Source organism: Doryrhamphus excisus, chromosome 6, assembly GCF_030265055.1.
Source record: "Doryrhamphus excisus isolate RoL2022-K1 chromosome 6, RoL_Dexc_1.0, whole genome shotgun sequence".
NCBI classification, from domain to species: domain Eukaryota; kingdom Metazoa; phylum Chordata; class Actinopteri; order Syngnathiformes; family Syngnathidae; genus Doryrhamphus; species Doryrhamphus excisus.
In genome coordinates, this window is record NC_080471.1 from 10,532,064 (window position 1) to 10,548,040 (window position 15,977).

At 41.8% G+C, this 15,977-nt stretch overlaps 2 protein-coding genes across 11 annotated transcripts in view; one reads left to right on the top strand and one right to left on the bottom strand.

The window, feature by feature from the left end:
* Positions 1-178: 178 nt before the first annotated feature.
* LOC131131721 (proton myo-inositol cotransporter-like) lies at positions 179-12,939 on the bottom strand. Of its 5 annotated transcripts, XM_058076678.1 has the most exons (13): positions 11,612-11,745; positions 10,835-11,307; positions 9,586-9,745; positions 7,148-7,356; positions 6,973-7,081; positions 6,738-6,901; positions 5,163-5,277; positions 4,853-4,978; positions 4,652-4,770; positions 2,500-2,652; positions 2,247-2,419; positions 1,077-1,145; positions 179-850 (listed from the first exon to the last, which is right to left on the bottom strand). In XM_058076678.1, exons 1-13 carry the CDS (start codon positions 11,728-11,730, stop codon positions 842-844), a joined length of 1,998 nt encoding a protein of 665 aa, XP_057932661.1. In that variant the 5' UTR covers positions 11,731-11,745; the 3' UTR covers positions 179-841. The 5 variants fall into 5 exon arrangements, with proteins under 5 accessions (XP_057932661.1, XP_057932664.1, XP_057932660.1 ...); XM_058076681.1 differs by lacking the exon at positions 11,612-11,745 and adding an exon at positions 12,705-12,939 and having other exon boundaries at positions 179-1,145; XM_058076677.1 differs by having other exon boundaries at positions 179-1,145.
* Positions 11,793-15,977, top strand: part of lrrk2 (leucine-rich repeat kinase 2) — a 32,734-nt gene continuing 28,549 nt past the window's right edge. For all 6 annotated transcript variants that reach the window (XR_009130240.1, XM_058076667.1, XM_058076668.1 and 3 more), the window contains exons 1-3: positions 11,793-13,170; positions 14,660-14,745; positions 15,237-15,310. Coding sequence is in view for 5 of the 6 variants with exons in the window: in XM_058076667.1 (XP_057932650.1) it covers positions 13,035-13,170; positions 14,660-14,745; positions 15,237-15,310 (296 nt within the window). In the remaining variant the exon portion in view is untranslated. The remainder of the gene's footprint in view (positions 13,171-14,659; positions 14,746-15,236; positions 15,311-15,977) is intronic.

Consider the following 15,977-nt stretch of genomic DNA (forward strand, 5'->3'; position numbering starts at 1 on the left):
AACAAACTTGAGTTCTTGAATGTTATTAAGACTACTGATAACCACTGGTGCCACCGTGTGGCTATAACATGTTTTGGTGTGAACGTTTACTTTGTTCACTTTGTTTGGATGCAAACAAGTTGTGACAGTGAAATAGCCAAGCATGAGCAGGAATTGAAATTCCATTACAAATCACACACCCATTTCAAATATTTTATTATTTATAGTTTTCCTTTAAGGAAAATACCAGAACTTTACAAGTTCTATTCTCTAAAAACATTTTTATAATCATTTTTGGTTTTGTATTCAAGCAATTTTCAATAAGACTTACAGGTGAATAACTCAACAGACATGACTATGTTTGAAATAACATAACATAGAAAAAAAATCACATAAATATGATTAGACCTTTCTATAAATTTTCCAAAACGCCCATCAAAAATCTTACAAGAATGTATTGCAGCATTGCACAAAAGTCTTAGGCCACCATTGATTCATGTAGCATTTGTTTTAGCAATCCTACAATAAATATGCATGAATGCATGCATAAATATGTATCGGTCTCATTGTTATTCCAAAACACACACACAAAATATTGAAAAAGTGGCTAATATTTAGTTTGACATGTTTCTCTCCTCAAATGGAATGAAACCCTCTATGGTTCCTATTTCACTGTCAATTTAAAACAGTGATTTCATTAAAAAACACCTACGACTATAGCCCTTCAATTGTAACATTTGAAAGAAAAAGGACTAAGTTTAAGAACATGAGGCTAAAGATGCTGCTGATGCTGAAGAGCAGACTGGAAATGCAAAGAGAAGCCTGTGTCGAAAGGCGATCAGTACATTTAGTTGGTCACTTGTTATCTGAGCTGTGGAAATAAAGAAGATTACCCATTAAAAAGAAGATACATTTAGAAAAGCTAAGATGAACTTTTGCCACTGGGTTCTACCTCCGCCGAGGTCCATTTTTAAAACTTTTGTACATGATATGTTTTATTCTTTGTGTGATCCTGCATACAAGGCGGAAATAAAACTCCAGTGCACATCCATCCTGTTTAGTTCAGTTTTTTTGCTTTTCCCAGCAGCTGTACTTACAGTTATATAGGCTATGCCGCTGTCTGAGCCCATTGTGCCGTAGTCTGCTGGAATGAATTCCGGAATTTTCTAAAAACATTTTTGACTGGAGTCAATGTATGTATGATGTATTAAAAGCAGTAATATATTTTTAAATGAAGCGCTTAGATCGGCATGAACCATGACCAAGCTTGATAATGACTCAGGAATGTGTATCAAATAAAAAAAAGGAACAAGAAAGAGAAAGCCCAATTTCCATTCCACCACCATGGAGTACAGTACTTTTCCCATTTGTAGAAAATGTGAATGTCAGCTAAGTAAACAATATGTTCCCACTTATTGGGAACTTATCCCACGTCAGTAATTGAGACGCCCATAAAATGTTTTGACTCTTAATAGCCCAATGCTGCTGCATCGAGCTGCCACTGTATACGGTATGGTATATGAGGTTGTGTCGCTGGAGTGTGTAAATATATAAATATAAAACAATAATCACACAGAAGAAACAGAACTATCATGTTTTGTGATTCCAAAGCTGAGGACCACAATGAGAATCCTGTTGAATCCTGTTGTGTGGTGCCACCACCTTGATTCGCCATCGCTGCCCCCACCCTCTGGAACTCTTTAAATCTGTTTTTAATGTCTAACTTTTTATACCTGACAGCTGTGACCCGCCCCGCTTTTACTCATATTTTAACTGTGTATAAACGAATCAATGTTGTATTTTAACGTATCTTTTACTCTGTTTACTTGTTTTTATTCAACTCAATTTTTCTGTAAAGTGTCTGAGTATTTTGCAAAGATAAAAATAAAATGTATTATTATTATATTATTATTATTGATGATGGCCAACAATAAGATGACAAACAAAAAGTCAGGAAGAGAATGGTACCGAGTTCTTAACTTCCCAGGTAAAAGAGGCACAAAGGAAGTGATGAGAGAGTTGCCTAAGCAGAAGGTGCCATGGGGGGGGGATAATCATTAGTGCAAACTTTGCTGATTTTTTGCTCCTCGCCACTAGAGGGCAGCCGGTCCTTATTTTTCTCCCGGCTTTAGCAGGCTTCCCAAATACACACCCCAAAAAAAGACAGGCAATCCAAAAGAGAGATTAGAAAAGCACAATCCACCTCCCAAAATCTAGTCTACGTCTGAGGCGTCGTTGTCAGAGGGGAGGTAATTGTTGCCTTTTACCCGGATGTACTGGATGTTTTGATTGTTGAGGTTTGAGGAGGTGCCGCAGGAGCACAGTGGACCCATGAACAGGTTCTCAATATCCTCCAGCTGCAGACCCTGTGTCTCCCGCAGGCAGCAGTAGAGGAAGAGGAGGCCCAGCACTGTGAAGCCCGTGTAGAGGAAGAAGATGCCTGCAGGAGGACAGTCAGTAATTCACCGTAAAGCTCTTGACTCGCTCTTGTTTAACAACCATTTTTATATTTTATGGCACCTTGATAGGTGAGAAGCTCTGCGATGTGAAGGAAAGTCAGCGAGAGGAGGACATTGAAGATCCAGTTGACTCCTGCTGAGCAGGCGTTGCCTGTGCTGCGGGCCCACAGTGGGTAGATCTCAGAGTTGATGGTCCAAGGCATAGGGCCCATTCCTAGCACACAAAAGACACGCTTAGATACATTGTGTCCTTAAAGATACAAAAACTAATTCAATGGAGGTCAATACAAAAATAGAAAAAAATAGAACTACTTACATACATGTCAGCGGCGTAAGAATACATAATTTTTAGGTAACTTTTTTCCTTCATTATGTGTCCTAAGCATGACACAGACTCTTTGGATAGCAGAGTATTAAAAAAAGGTAATATAAAATGAAATAGCATGTCGGGCTCACACCGCCTACATTGCAGCTCCGGTCCTGATCCAGTCCGGCTTGCCGCAAAGTGCCGTTCGCACTCCGGTTGGCACTGTGGAGAACATCCACTCCGGCTGCAGAAACCACGCTCACGAAAGCAGATGTTCAAGCAATAACTAACCTTGTATACAGGTAGTTCTTGTAACCAATATTTGCCAGGCAATATAAAGACATAATAGTGTTTTCAGTCAGATTTTATTTTGAAATGCACCGGACATTTCAACCTCAAGGCATCTGACTTCCTATTTGGCTTGCAATAGCCAGAGAGTGCTACAGCTACAGAGTCCCACTTTTTCCGTTATGTCGTACAACCGCCAGAGCAGGAGCTGCACCGATCAGAGCTTGTGGGAGACTACAACAGGGACTTCAATCTTGCGGAATGTTTCCGGCGGCTGCACAGTAGGTGCAACGGAGCCACAACGGATTCAGTGCGAGCCCGGGGTGAAGTGAAATTTTATGCTGTAAAATGCTCAGAAACGCCGACCCACATTGCCTGCATGCTTGGTCTAGATCACTCAACTGTTGTGACCATCATGTGGGATAAAGATTGCATCCCTGAACGCATAAAAAGATATGCTCCTATGAAATCGACAGTGATAACGAAGAAGCTTAGTGGTCTCACTAATTACTGAGATTTCCCGTCTCTCCCTCCCTTGCAGTGTGCAGGACTGTTTCATTGAATTATTGTATTTGATCCGTTATGTGTCCGTTATGTGTTCTGTGTACAGTGTGAGTGATGTAGACCAAGGACGTACACTTTTACTCTAAGGTATTTATCTGAACAAAACATCTAGGCTTTATGTTGACAAAGTTATGTTGTCACTTTATGGTGACAAAGTGAAAGTGAATTAGTGTAAAATCTAATAATACCTGAGCTATTGCATTTTTTTTGCTTGATATCTGCATGCAAGAACTCATCAAACTGCATCATCCTCCATAAAAGGCAACAAGATTGCTAGCTCAGTAGAATGATTAGCAAGTTTCACCTTCGGATTGCAAGTATTCATTGTGCAATGACTGTAAAGTGTTACGTTCCATCTAAATAGCATTGATTACTAATGAGAAACAGGTACCACTGCACACGCTTCCAAGCGGCCACAAAGCATCTGTTAGTCGCACCAAACAGGAAACAAAACAATGAACAATGTAAAAAATTAAGAACATAACGACACTTCACCCTGTCATGTGGAAGATGACATAAGGAGCTGGTTATGCAAGGGCGGAGTAGAGCGTCTTTGTTCAATCCTTCTAATATCACACCTCAGGAAGAATAGAAGATATGTGTTTTCACTGCTGACTGCCTTGGTTTCAACTGTTTCATGTCTTTTATGCAACACACCATCACTCTGCCCCCAAGCATCAGACCAGAAGTGAGGCAGCTGCCTTTATATGACATGGTTGTAACCCAGCAATAACTTGTATTGCATATTATAGTGTTTGTCTTATTTTGTACAAAGTGAACAAAGTCAAATGCATCACAGTAAAAGAAACAATGTGTTCGCTACTCGTTATAGTTTGAGGGAACTGCCCCTGTCTATATCCATACGTCGGATATCGGTGAAAAGGCCAATATCGAGCATCTAATTTTTACAATATGCCAAGGACCAATACAGTAACGTAGGTTGCAAATGCAAATACACACTTATACTTGTATGATAGTTAAGAATGTGTCACCCTCCCACAAAATTGGAAGGAATGACCGAAAAACAGAAGTAAAAGCATGAGCGCTTGCACACCTGGAGCAAAAGAAGTCAGGTAGAGGAGGAGGCCCATCAAGACGACCCAGGAGTAGGAAGTGGGACAGAAGTTGTACGCCCACAATGGACTCTCTGGCCCCTCTGTTTGGTTGGCACACCTGGATGATGGATATTGCAAGAAATATCAGGATCTTACTGGATCGCTCTGCCTCCTCGCAGACAAACAAGTTAATAACTGACTGTCCCCATGCTGAGTGGTCAGTGGACTTTTGATTGACGGGAAGGCAGGTGGAGTCAAATATGCTGCTGCTGTTCTCATGATAGCAAAATCCACAAGCAGGGTTCAACATGCAGTCTGAGCAGGACCTGCAGGGCAAAAAGGCATGAGCATACTGTATATATGTCTAACCAGAGTGTTTAGTCAGGGTGGAACAGTACAGTACACTATACAGTACACTACAGTATTCTTAATCTGGGAAAAGATAAATGAAATTAATTATACTATTAGATATTACATTACATATTGCATAAGAAAGCTAAGTGTTTTCACCTGTATAATGTGCAGGATGAGTTGTGGGAGTCGAGCGGCTGGAGTGTAACAGCTGGAGAGTTCTGTGCTGACAGCAAGAAGCCAACTGACAACACGGTGAGACTCAGAACGGTACCTGAGTGACAGGAGATAAACAATAGCATGTCATGTCACTCACAGGTAGAGTTGGACATTGAGTCTCATCGAGCATTGACAGGAACCGGTTCGAATGTTTTCATTTCAATTAAAATTTCTATGCTCACTATGTACCTTTTATTCTACCACATCTGTCTCATGCCAATGTAATCAAGGATTTCAGGATGCTAGCTGATGTGGAAGATCAGTGGAAATAAGGACAGGAGCTACAGCAATTCATCATTTACTTGCGCAGTAAGTCTCTGTTACAAACACTCAAGATGACTTCTCAAGCCACACAACAAACTTCAAAATACGAGCGCTATCCTGTATAATTGTGTTAACAAAATAAGGGTGTCATGAAAAATTGCTTACACCAAAATTGAGGTGGGGTACACCCTGGACTGGTCGCCAGCCAATCACAGGGAACATATAGACAAACAACCATTCACACTCACATTCATACCTATGGACAATTTGGAGTCGCCAATTAACCTAGCATGTTTTTGGAATGTGGGAGGAAACCAGAGTCCCCGAAGAAAACTCACGCATGCCCGGGGAGAACATGCAAACTCCACACAGAGATGACCGAGGGTGGAATTGAACTCGGGTCTCCTAGCTGTGAGGCCTACGTGCTAACCACTCGTCCGCCATGCAGCCACTACTGTAAAATGAAACTTTTTATTAAAATTGAATGATTTGATATTGACAAACTGGTTGAAAACATCCCAGTAAGAAATTCATAGTACAATTGCTAAAAAGTTAATATCATTAAACAATTGATGGAAAAGTTCAGCTGTTTCATCCAAAAATAATTCTGGTTAGCATTATCATTTAAACCATGCAAACCCTTATGAGAATCAAAAATTGTGAGGATCAGAAACTGAAACAAGGAATCAGAATCGGAACCGGAATCAAATTCAAACGATGCCCAACCCTACTCACAAGAGTATAACAAATACACAGTATACAGTATGTACAACCACAATACAAAAAAGATTTCATTGTTTTCTTTGACGTATCACAGTCTGGTTAATAGAAAACGTATTAGGTGTGTTCCTAATGCTGTCATCCTGGGCTAAGTGTGCAGTGTAAGGCTAAATGGACTTGGCTCCAGCAGTGGTTAAAATGCTGAGCAGCACCGCCTTCGCCCCAGGAGACACATGGCAGTGTAAAGACTATAAGCAGCTTAGTATCACAGCAAGATACACTTGTCACTTTAAATGCATCCCCCTGCTTAGTACTAACTGGAGATACTTGAGCTTGAAGACCTCTGCCAACTGTTTGTTTGCAGACTCACTTAAAACCTGCTCAACCAGTTTCCTCTCTTAGCAGACTATAGACAACGGAAACATTGTCATGCACGTCCTGTCGGTTATTAGTTTAAGTTTTCCGAACAATCAGCCTGCTATGCTACCCTTTTGTACAAATTGGTAAATGCTGAAAAAAGTGACAACGGACCCGTGAGGCTGCCCAGCGTCAGCTTCCTGCGTCCAACTCTGTCTACCAGCCAGATGCTGAGCGAGGTGCATACAAAGTTGGTCCCAGAGGTTACGGCAGACAACCAGATTGCCTGCCTTTCATCACGCACACCGGACATCTGTAGAATGGTGGCGCTGTAGTACCTGGAGGAGGGGAAAAACATGTGAAAAACATGCTGGAAACCTGAGAGCAGTCAGGAAAGGGGAGCACCTACATGACTGTATTGATCCCTGTCAACTGCTGGAACATCTGAAGGCCGCAGCCCACAATCAGAGCCCTGCGGGTGGGCCCGTGGCTGAGCATGTGAAAGATGATGAGACCCCCTGAAAAACAGTAATGTTTAGACACCGCATGGTGATTGCGGTCATCACTCATATGGGAATCTTCACCTCCTCTTGTCCCCTTCTCCTCCTCCTCAATGCTAGTTTTGATGAAGTCGTATTCCTCATCCACATCCTCGCAGCCTCGGATCCGGCTAAGGACCTGGCGGGCCTGCTCGTGTTTGCCCTTCTGGATGAGCCAGCGGGGGCTCTCAGGAAGGAAGAGGAAGCCCACAAACTGCAGTATGGCCGGCAGCACTGACAGACCCAGCATGTACCTGAAGTAACCGTGAAGTAGAGGAAAGTGAAACAGTGGTCATAGTATAAAATGGAAACTGGGCTGAGGAGTGAGGACACATATGAATAAAGGATTTGGTACAAATCAGAATCGTAATGACCTCAGGGGTGTTCAGCTTTAGAGGTTCCAATGTAGTGTGTTGTGTGTAGTGTGTTCACAATGCACACCCATAATTTAATAATAATATACATAAAGATAAATAGTGACTTGTACCTGGTGGAAGGATACATTGTTTATATTGAGGAAGGACAATGGCACTTATGTTGTTTTTAGTTATCTTTTTTTCTTTCATTGTCTCCCCTCAGCATAAGGCAGACACTTCTGATTTCAGTACAGCAAATACAAGGAAAGAGATAAGTAAAATAAAACTAGACATTATAAAATGTAATCAATGTATATAACACGTGTTCTCTGTCCAGTGGCAGTGACTTAGGTGTTCATTTTGGTATAATTTAGATATAGGTACAGGTTCTGACTTATAAACTGTGAGGACTTCCTGTATCCTGTATATGACGTGGATGTTTTATTCATATAGCTTAATTTTCCTTTAACTTTTTAATGTGTTGTGTGTTTATGCATTTGGATCCCCCTAACTTAGACAGTGTGTTCAAATGTCGAAATAAACTACCGTACTAACGTAACCTTGGATTAATTCACTCCAGTGTTTATGTGAGGGACGTTTTAAAGCGTTGGCTACATGCAAAGTGAATGTCACCAAACAACACATGACGCTGAGTGACAGCTGCTGCAGGCAATGTGATGTTAAAACATGTTTGCCAGTCAGCAACTTGAATTTCCACTTTTTCTAATTAGTCACAATGCTATATACAGAAAGGTAATGGGCACACCATCCTGATGTTTGTCAATCAATCACGTTGTACAGCTTGTATAATGACAATAAAGGCCATTCCATTCCAGATTGCCTTTACAATCATCTATGAAAGAGTGAGGTGGAAACATAACAGGATGTCAAGGATGTCAGTTCTAGAAATGTGTAGCCTCTGGGATTCCAGCATTGACTTTAGGGAATATGGGAAACACATTGCAGTTGTTGAAACGTGTTATAACAAATCCCGCTTCTCTATGCCGCTTATCCTCACTAGCGTTACCTAGGAACCTATCCCAGCTGATTTTGGGCAAGAAGTGGCATGGGAAGCGGCACGGCGGTTGAGTGGTTAGCGTGCATACCTCACAGCTAGGAGACCAGGGTTCAATTCCACCCTCGGCCATCTCTGCGTGGAGTTTGCATGTTCCTCCCACTTTCCAAAAACATGCTAGGTTAACTGTTAAATTGTCCATAGGTATGAATGTGAGTGTGAATGGTTGTCTATATGTGCCCTGTGATTGGCTGGCCACCAGTCCAGGATGTACCCTGCCTCTCGCCCGAAGACAGCTGGGATAGGCTCCAGCACCCCCGCGACCCTCGTGAGGAAAAGCGGTAGAAAATGAATGAATGAATGAAAGTGGCATGGGAAGGTGTGCCCACAATAGGTCCACCCTGGACTGGTAGCCAGCCAATCACAGGGCACATATAGACAACCAACCATTCACACACACATTCATACCTATGGACAATTTGGAGTCGCTAATGAACCTAGCATGTTTTTGGAATGTGGGAGGAAGCCGGAGTACCCGGAGAAAACCCAAGAAGATTCAAACATAGGTCTTCTTCTTGATCTCCTGACTGTGTGGCCAACATGCTAACCACATGTCCACCATGCGGCGTGATACCAAGCATGTTTTAACAACCAGGAATTATACTCCTGGAGAACTTAACCTGTCAACTGCATTGTACTAACTCATTGTCTTTCTATTGCAGACGTGCAAAAACTCAGACCACCCTCAAGACAAGACGCCACCATGACCTGATGATGACGGTAACGTTCAGGTGATTAACAATTGAGGTATTTTTCCACTCACTGGTGTGTGTGTGTGTGTGTGTGTGTGTGTGTGTGGATTAAAATCTTTGTGAACCCCTGTCTATACAGTAAATAGATACTACAATTCTGTTAAAAAGAGAAGCACAATTTATGGAGGATGTGAAACTGAATTTTTTTTTCAGCAGACCAACAAAATTACTCAGTGACATGAATATGCTGACAAAGGCAGGACAAATGCTGCTGCATGAAAACTGCTGCACAATCAGACTTGTAATGACAAGGCCAGTTAACTCCACGGTGTGAAAGAGCAGAGACAAGGTGTCGTGTACCTCCAACCATCGTGTTTCATGTAGCTGAAAGCGCCATCGACCACACTTGCAATGAACTGGCCGGCCGTGATGAGGACGGTGATGATGGTGACGAGCTGACCTCGCATGTGAGGTGGTGAAACCTCGGCGATGTACACGGGCAGGGTCATCGAGGCTATGCCTAGGAGACGGAATTAAACTGGTGTTAATTCATACTTCCTCTATACTTTATATATTACCTCATACAGTTAATACATCGATAAATATTGTTTATACAGACTTTTACGTTCTTTTAGTATCATTATTTGATGTATCTTTTAGTATTTTCACTTCCGATCTGATTCCAGTATTGATCTGATATCAGCACAGATCATACATACTTTTATAAAAGTATGTATGATGTATATAAACACTCATTTATGTAGATGTTCCTTTCAGCTTGTTTTTCTGCCTCAGCAATGGCACCTTGTTGTTTTGTCGAACTTTGGTGTAGTGGTGTTAAAGGCATATCTTATCTTATCTTATTTCTGTCATACATTGGAATGCATGTATTGATGTTGTTGACATCCACTTGCACTGCCTTTTGTTGTAAAAAGCTGGCTACCTGTTGCTCTGTTTAAAGCAACATCACCTTGTTCTCCTCCTCCTGTTATCAGCTTCCTGGCATAAAACCTGCGTGTAATGTGGAGCCCAGTCACAATCACTTTGTTGATGCTCCAAATCAAATTCATCAAATCCAAATTATTAATTCTGCCCATCATTTGCAGCAAACACCATTTCATCATTTTGTACATCACAGTTCACTTTCATTGGTGTGTTATCATGCTGTTTATCTTGTAATCAACCTGCCTGCCATGTTGTTCAACTAAATTATGACTTCATTACCTGCTTCCTGGCTCTCGTCGACGTTCTCCTACTCTACATTCTCTGCAGCAGAAGCCCTTTTGCTTCTTATGTTTAGCTTTGTGCCATGTTTTTGGCGTTATAACTTTGCATTTCTATTAAAAAGAAAACGTTTACCAGTTTACTGCCGACTGTCCTATTGGAATGTGCCATGAAGAACAGCAGAAACACTTATGGAAGTTTCTTTAAAGAAGAACAAGACAATGAGGTGTCTAATAATGATAATAATTTATTTAAAATTTTAAACGAAGAACCTTGCCACAAGCGTGTGTGCGTGTGAAAAAGTTTGCCCAATGAAATTTCTCAATAAAATCTGAATTCATATTTTTTTGCAGAATCATGCAGGCTTTAACAAACACAAACTTACCAATTCCAAACCCAATGATAATTCTGCCCACGAGGAGAATCTCCTTGTCTGGTGCAAACGTCAGGATTAATCCGCCAATGGTGAAGATGCTGCTGGCCACCAGAGTGCAGTACCTGCGCCCCATCAGCCCGTTCAGGAAGCCACCACTCAGGCTAGAGATGGCGGCTGCCCCCACAGTGCTAGAGACCACCAGCTCCTGCCAAAGGGTGTTCAAGTTCATCTCCCTCTTCAGGAGCAGCATGGCCCCCGACACCACCCCGGTATCATAGCCAAAGAGGAACCCCCCCAGGGCTGAGAAGAAGGCCAGCACATAGACGAAGGGCTGTGTAGGGGGGTTCCCCCCAATGGAGGCAGCGTCCACTGATGGAGACCCGATGAGGCGGCGCTCTCCATCATCCTCTTCCGCTTTGTTATTCTTACTGCCCATGATGACAATGCTCTTCATGTGCTTCAAGCTATGCTCATCCTGTCCGCTGAACATGGGAAGTGGAAAGGAGTGGGGTCAAGCTGAGAACATAAATTGACTTGAGAATAGAACTTTTCCTTTGCTCTCAGTGAGGAGTCTGCGTAGGTGTCAAATGGCCCCAAACAAGCCTGAAACTCGAGAGGAACGGATCATGTTGCGCTCTAAACAGCATTACCAACATTTCACCTGAAAGACTGACATTTGCGTAGTCAAAAAAAGTTTCTGGTAATACGCTTGCTAATTTGTGCGGGCTAATGTAAATTTTGTAAAGTTAACGGAACTGTCTCTTCATTCACCACAACAAAACTCACTCGGGCGTCGCCTCCAGTAGGAAAAAGCTGCCTGGCAACCCACTTCGAACAGTTGATTTGGTTACAGCCAAGCTACGAACGACCAACCCTGTGCCGCCATGTTTGTGTTGTGACGTCATCAATCCCCCCAAAAAACGTTAAGCCCCACCTCTGGGTAGTGACGTCATATGTACGCGTCAAAAACAAGACAAGCGAAATGGACTTTTTTTTTTAAAGACACTTATCAGCTGCGCTAACAGGCAATACAGTTTATATCTATCTATTATATCTACATTTGCCTTGTCCAGTGTGTAGTTGCAGTTTATGTAGGCTGATTATGTACGTGTTATTTATAAGTTTATTCAGCTGTCACGCCCTGTGCGTACGGGGATATTTCGCGTACTTTGTCATGCGGGACTATTCCAACTTTAAACGCTGAAAAACCAAAAATATACTTATTAGGATATAAGGTACACTTTAATATCTGTTTCACTTAATCCCTCGGGTAAATGACAGTAATTACATACGACAAATGCAATGACAATTGCACTCTTTTTCCATATGCAGACAACTTGGTGGACTTGTTTGACGGCGTGACATTACACATTTTGCTATTATACCGTGTGTAACACTTGGGTGTTCAATATAAGTTCAATATAACTTTTATTTAGTGACGGGAATATAAAATCGCATTATTTTTTGGTCTAAATCGTAAACCAATTAAGCATATCTTGCGTCAAGCAGAAACGAACTTGTTTGTTGTAGATATGCTTATTATTGCCTTTAAATAGAGCTAACGTCGAAAAAGCAAGGGAGTCATTGAAATTGACGCCAAGAAACGAGGAGACTGATAAAGTGAGGACATAATTCACATTTTCTTGAACTAATTGTGTCAATTAAGATAGACCGAATTAAATGTTGCTGTTGAAGCTTTGACAGTTCGCTTGACGTGCTGGAAGCGTTCGTCCAGTCGCTAGCAATCCGCGGTCAATCCTGATTGTTTGCAGATCAGCTGCCATAGACACCGGGGGTGGGGTTGTTCACATGACAGCTTTTAAAACCCTCTCACATTAACAAAAAATATATAATTATGTCCACCAAATAAGCAACTTACCGAGTTTAATCAAGGATGATGGACAAATAGACAGCTTCTTGGCGGAGAGTCGAGTCCTTGAGTCTTCTAGCCAAACGGGAAGTTTTGAGTCGTCTTCCTGTTTGCAGTCATATGATGTGATCGTGGGAGGCAGGAGCACGCCTGTCTGCCACAGTGGAGTAAGCAGAGGCGACACAAAAGACAAAAGAGGAACGATAGAGAAAGTTGTCTCAGTGTCTCGCCGGTGAGACATGTGCGGTCATGCCGCGAGTTGCAGCCTCCTGTGTGATCATCCCTCAAGGTTCCCTCAAGAGCCTCTCACGGCTGCCATGATTTGATCTCGGGAGACCGATGGACAACGCAGAGGAGCTGGAGGAAAGGCTGAGGAGGCTTCTGGTGAGGCTCAAGAGTCCCCAGGAGGACAGACAACTGTGCACGCTCATCCAGATTATTCAGGATCTCCTCTTCCTGGCGCACACCGACCATGGTAAGGCACAATGTGCGGCTGTATGTGCATCACGTTGACCACCATTTCCAACTAAATGCCTAACTTACTAGACTAGCTACTCCTTCCCTGCTTCCTTGACAAAACAAATGTCCATCTAGTCCTCCCCTAGGAATTCAAATGTCCAAATGTCCACAATCTTCAACTGGTCCTTGACTGTGTATTATTACAGTGGCCAGTCAATTGTCGAATTACTTTCACTAGTTTACTTTCACTTAACTAAAGATAATACCATCTAATCCTTCACTAGTACACAAACTACTCCTTGACAAGTGTCCAGTTAGTCCTTCACCAACCAATTGGATTTCCACTTGCTTTCCATACATCCCACGAGTCCTTTTAAATTCTCATCAAAATTTTCATATAGTTCATTCATTCATTCATTCATTCATTTTCTACTTATCCACACGAGGGTTGCGGGGGATGCTGGAGCCTATCCCAGCTGTCTTCGGATGAGGGGCGGTGTACCCTGGACTGGTGGCCAGCCAATCACAGGGCACATGTAGACAAACATGACACATTCATACCTATGGACAATTTGGAGTCGCCAATTAATTAACCTAGCATGTTTTGGAATGTGGGAGGAAACCGGAGTACCCGGAGAAAACCCATGCATGCACGGGGAGAACATGTAAACTTCACACAGAGGATGGGATTGAACTCGGGTCTCCTAACTGTGAGGTCTGCGTGCTAACCACTTGTCCGCTGTGCAGCCCTTTCATACAGTTGTTTTTTTTTTTTAATTTAGTCTAAATTTAGTCTGTTGCTATTGCTATTAATGTCTTCAACACTGCAATGTCGCTGCTACTGGAACCCTGATTCCCCTGATGGTGCATACCTGAGGGATCAATATACTGTAGTTCTTATACTCTATAATGTGCAACTACTCCATCAAATGTCCAAGTATTCCAAGTGATTGGAAATGCTAAATAAAATGTAAAAGTATCACTAATGGATTTACAGTAATGTCCAACTCCTTCTTGACTACTATTACAAATACTGTAAGTATTGTTCTAGTAAATAAAATGTCCAAAGTATTCGTATTAGAATTTGTATCGTGTGGTTGTATTAGAATCTAATAGGAATATTAATAATGATTATTATTGGGCCGCACGGTGGAGGAGTGGTTAGCACGTAGGTGACACAGTCAGGAGATCAGGATTTTCTCTGGGTACTCTGGTTTCCTCCAACATTCCATTGGCGACTCCAAATTGTCCATAGGTATGAATGTGAGTGTGAATGGTTGTTTGTCTATATGTGCCCTGTGATTGGCAGCTGGGATAGACTCCAGCATACCCGTGACCCTAATGAGGATAAGCGGCATAGAAAATTGATGGGATAGATTAATTATTATGAATGATTAAATATTAATAATAATCTAATAATTAGATCATATGTCCAACTCTGAATTATGTGGTCCTTTTAGATAAAATGTCTCATTGTTATGTTTGTGTCTCTCTCTCTGTGGCAGCATGTGAGCTGTTTGAAGACAAAGACGTCCATGAGCCGCTCATGGCTGTCTTGTGCTCGCACATTGGCAGTAGAGGAGTCCAGCAGGTACTTGAACTCACCCCCGCCCTCCTTCATGCTTGTGCAATACAGTTACATAGCAATCGGCCTCCTTTTTCTACACAAGTGGCACATTGTTAGAGACCCTTTAATGGGAAAGACAAGTCCCTGTGCCATGGAGACATCTGGCTCAATTATAGGCCAGCAGAGGCCCGCAACTAAACCAAATTAAAAGTCTTTCACTCATTTTAAGCCTAGAATGTTTTTACTCATGACAATGCACTGAGTGCCCGTGACTTCAACCAGGGATGTCCGAGCTTTTTCTAGCAAGGGCCACATACAGAAAAAATGAAGGATGCGTGGGCCACTTTTACATTTTGTACATTAACGATGCTAAACCCGATCCAATCTATGCTAAACTATCTGAACAAAACATCTTAGCTTCATACTAGCTCACCACTTTGTTGTTAGTTCACTAGCATAAGTGATTGATCATTCCTGACGTCTTTGCCTTATGTGACGTCATCATCTCGCTGCAGGTGGGCTGGTCGCTGCTGTGCCAGCTGCTTGAAACGTGTCCTGGTATGCTGCAACACCTGAATACACCTCACGAGTAAGTAGACAGGAGCCATTTTCACTTTTGACCCCCAACCTCTCCCGCCCCCTATCCACCACAGCGTCAGTTTATAGGTTTATCTCCTAACAAATGTATTAGTAGGATTATTGTAACAGAGACAGAATATTTTTAAAATCCTGAAAATAATTCAGACTAAAGGTTATAAATGTATTTGTAGAAAACTGAGGGAAATAAGTTTTTTTTTATTACCTTATAACCATTTGGCCTGAAGACATCTACCCCCAACTCGTGCACACTTAAAAAACATACAGCTTTTTATCTTAAGTAACTTGAAATATTGAACATAATTGGTTCACTAATTTAATATCAACTCTGGGTCAAAAATATGTATTTTGTATGGTCACATTTTGATCAAGTTTCATATAGTCACTGATAAATGTATAAATATGGATGAATTTGAGCTTCACTTTTTTTGTCCTCTTACGATGGATAAGGTTAAAATCTCCATATTCATTTAATACCACAGGGAAAGTTTAACGATCATTATAAAGCAGTATTTGAAGAACAAAAATACATACAACTAACGAAAATGATAAAGTCTCTTTTTCAGGGGAAATCCCCTCTCACAGTGACAGGTTTTCACCATAGCGCCATGTGGAGATTGAAACAAATCTTCAAGATTAATACTCTTGAAAAAATAAAC

Excerpts from the sequence above, each read along its gene's own strand:
- LOC131131721 (XM_058076677.1), bottom strand. The coding sequence starts at position 11,730 with ATGACGTCACAACACAAACATGGCGGCACAGGGTTGGTCGTTCGTAGC. Across the intron at positions 5,278-6,737 it reads GACGCTGGGCAGCCTCACGG|GTACCGTTCTGAGTCTCACC; the intron begins GTCCGTTGTCAC and ends CCTGTCACTCAG. Across the intron at positions 2,420-2,499 it reads AGAGCTTCTCACCTATCAAG|GCATCTTCTTCCTCTACACG; the intron begins GTGCCATAAAAT and ends GTCCTCCTGCAG.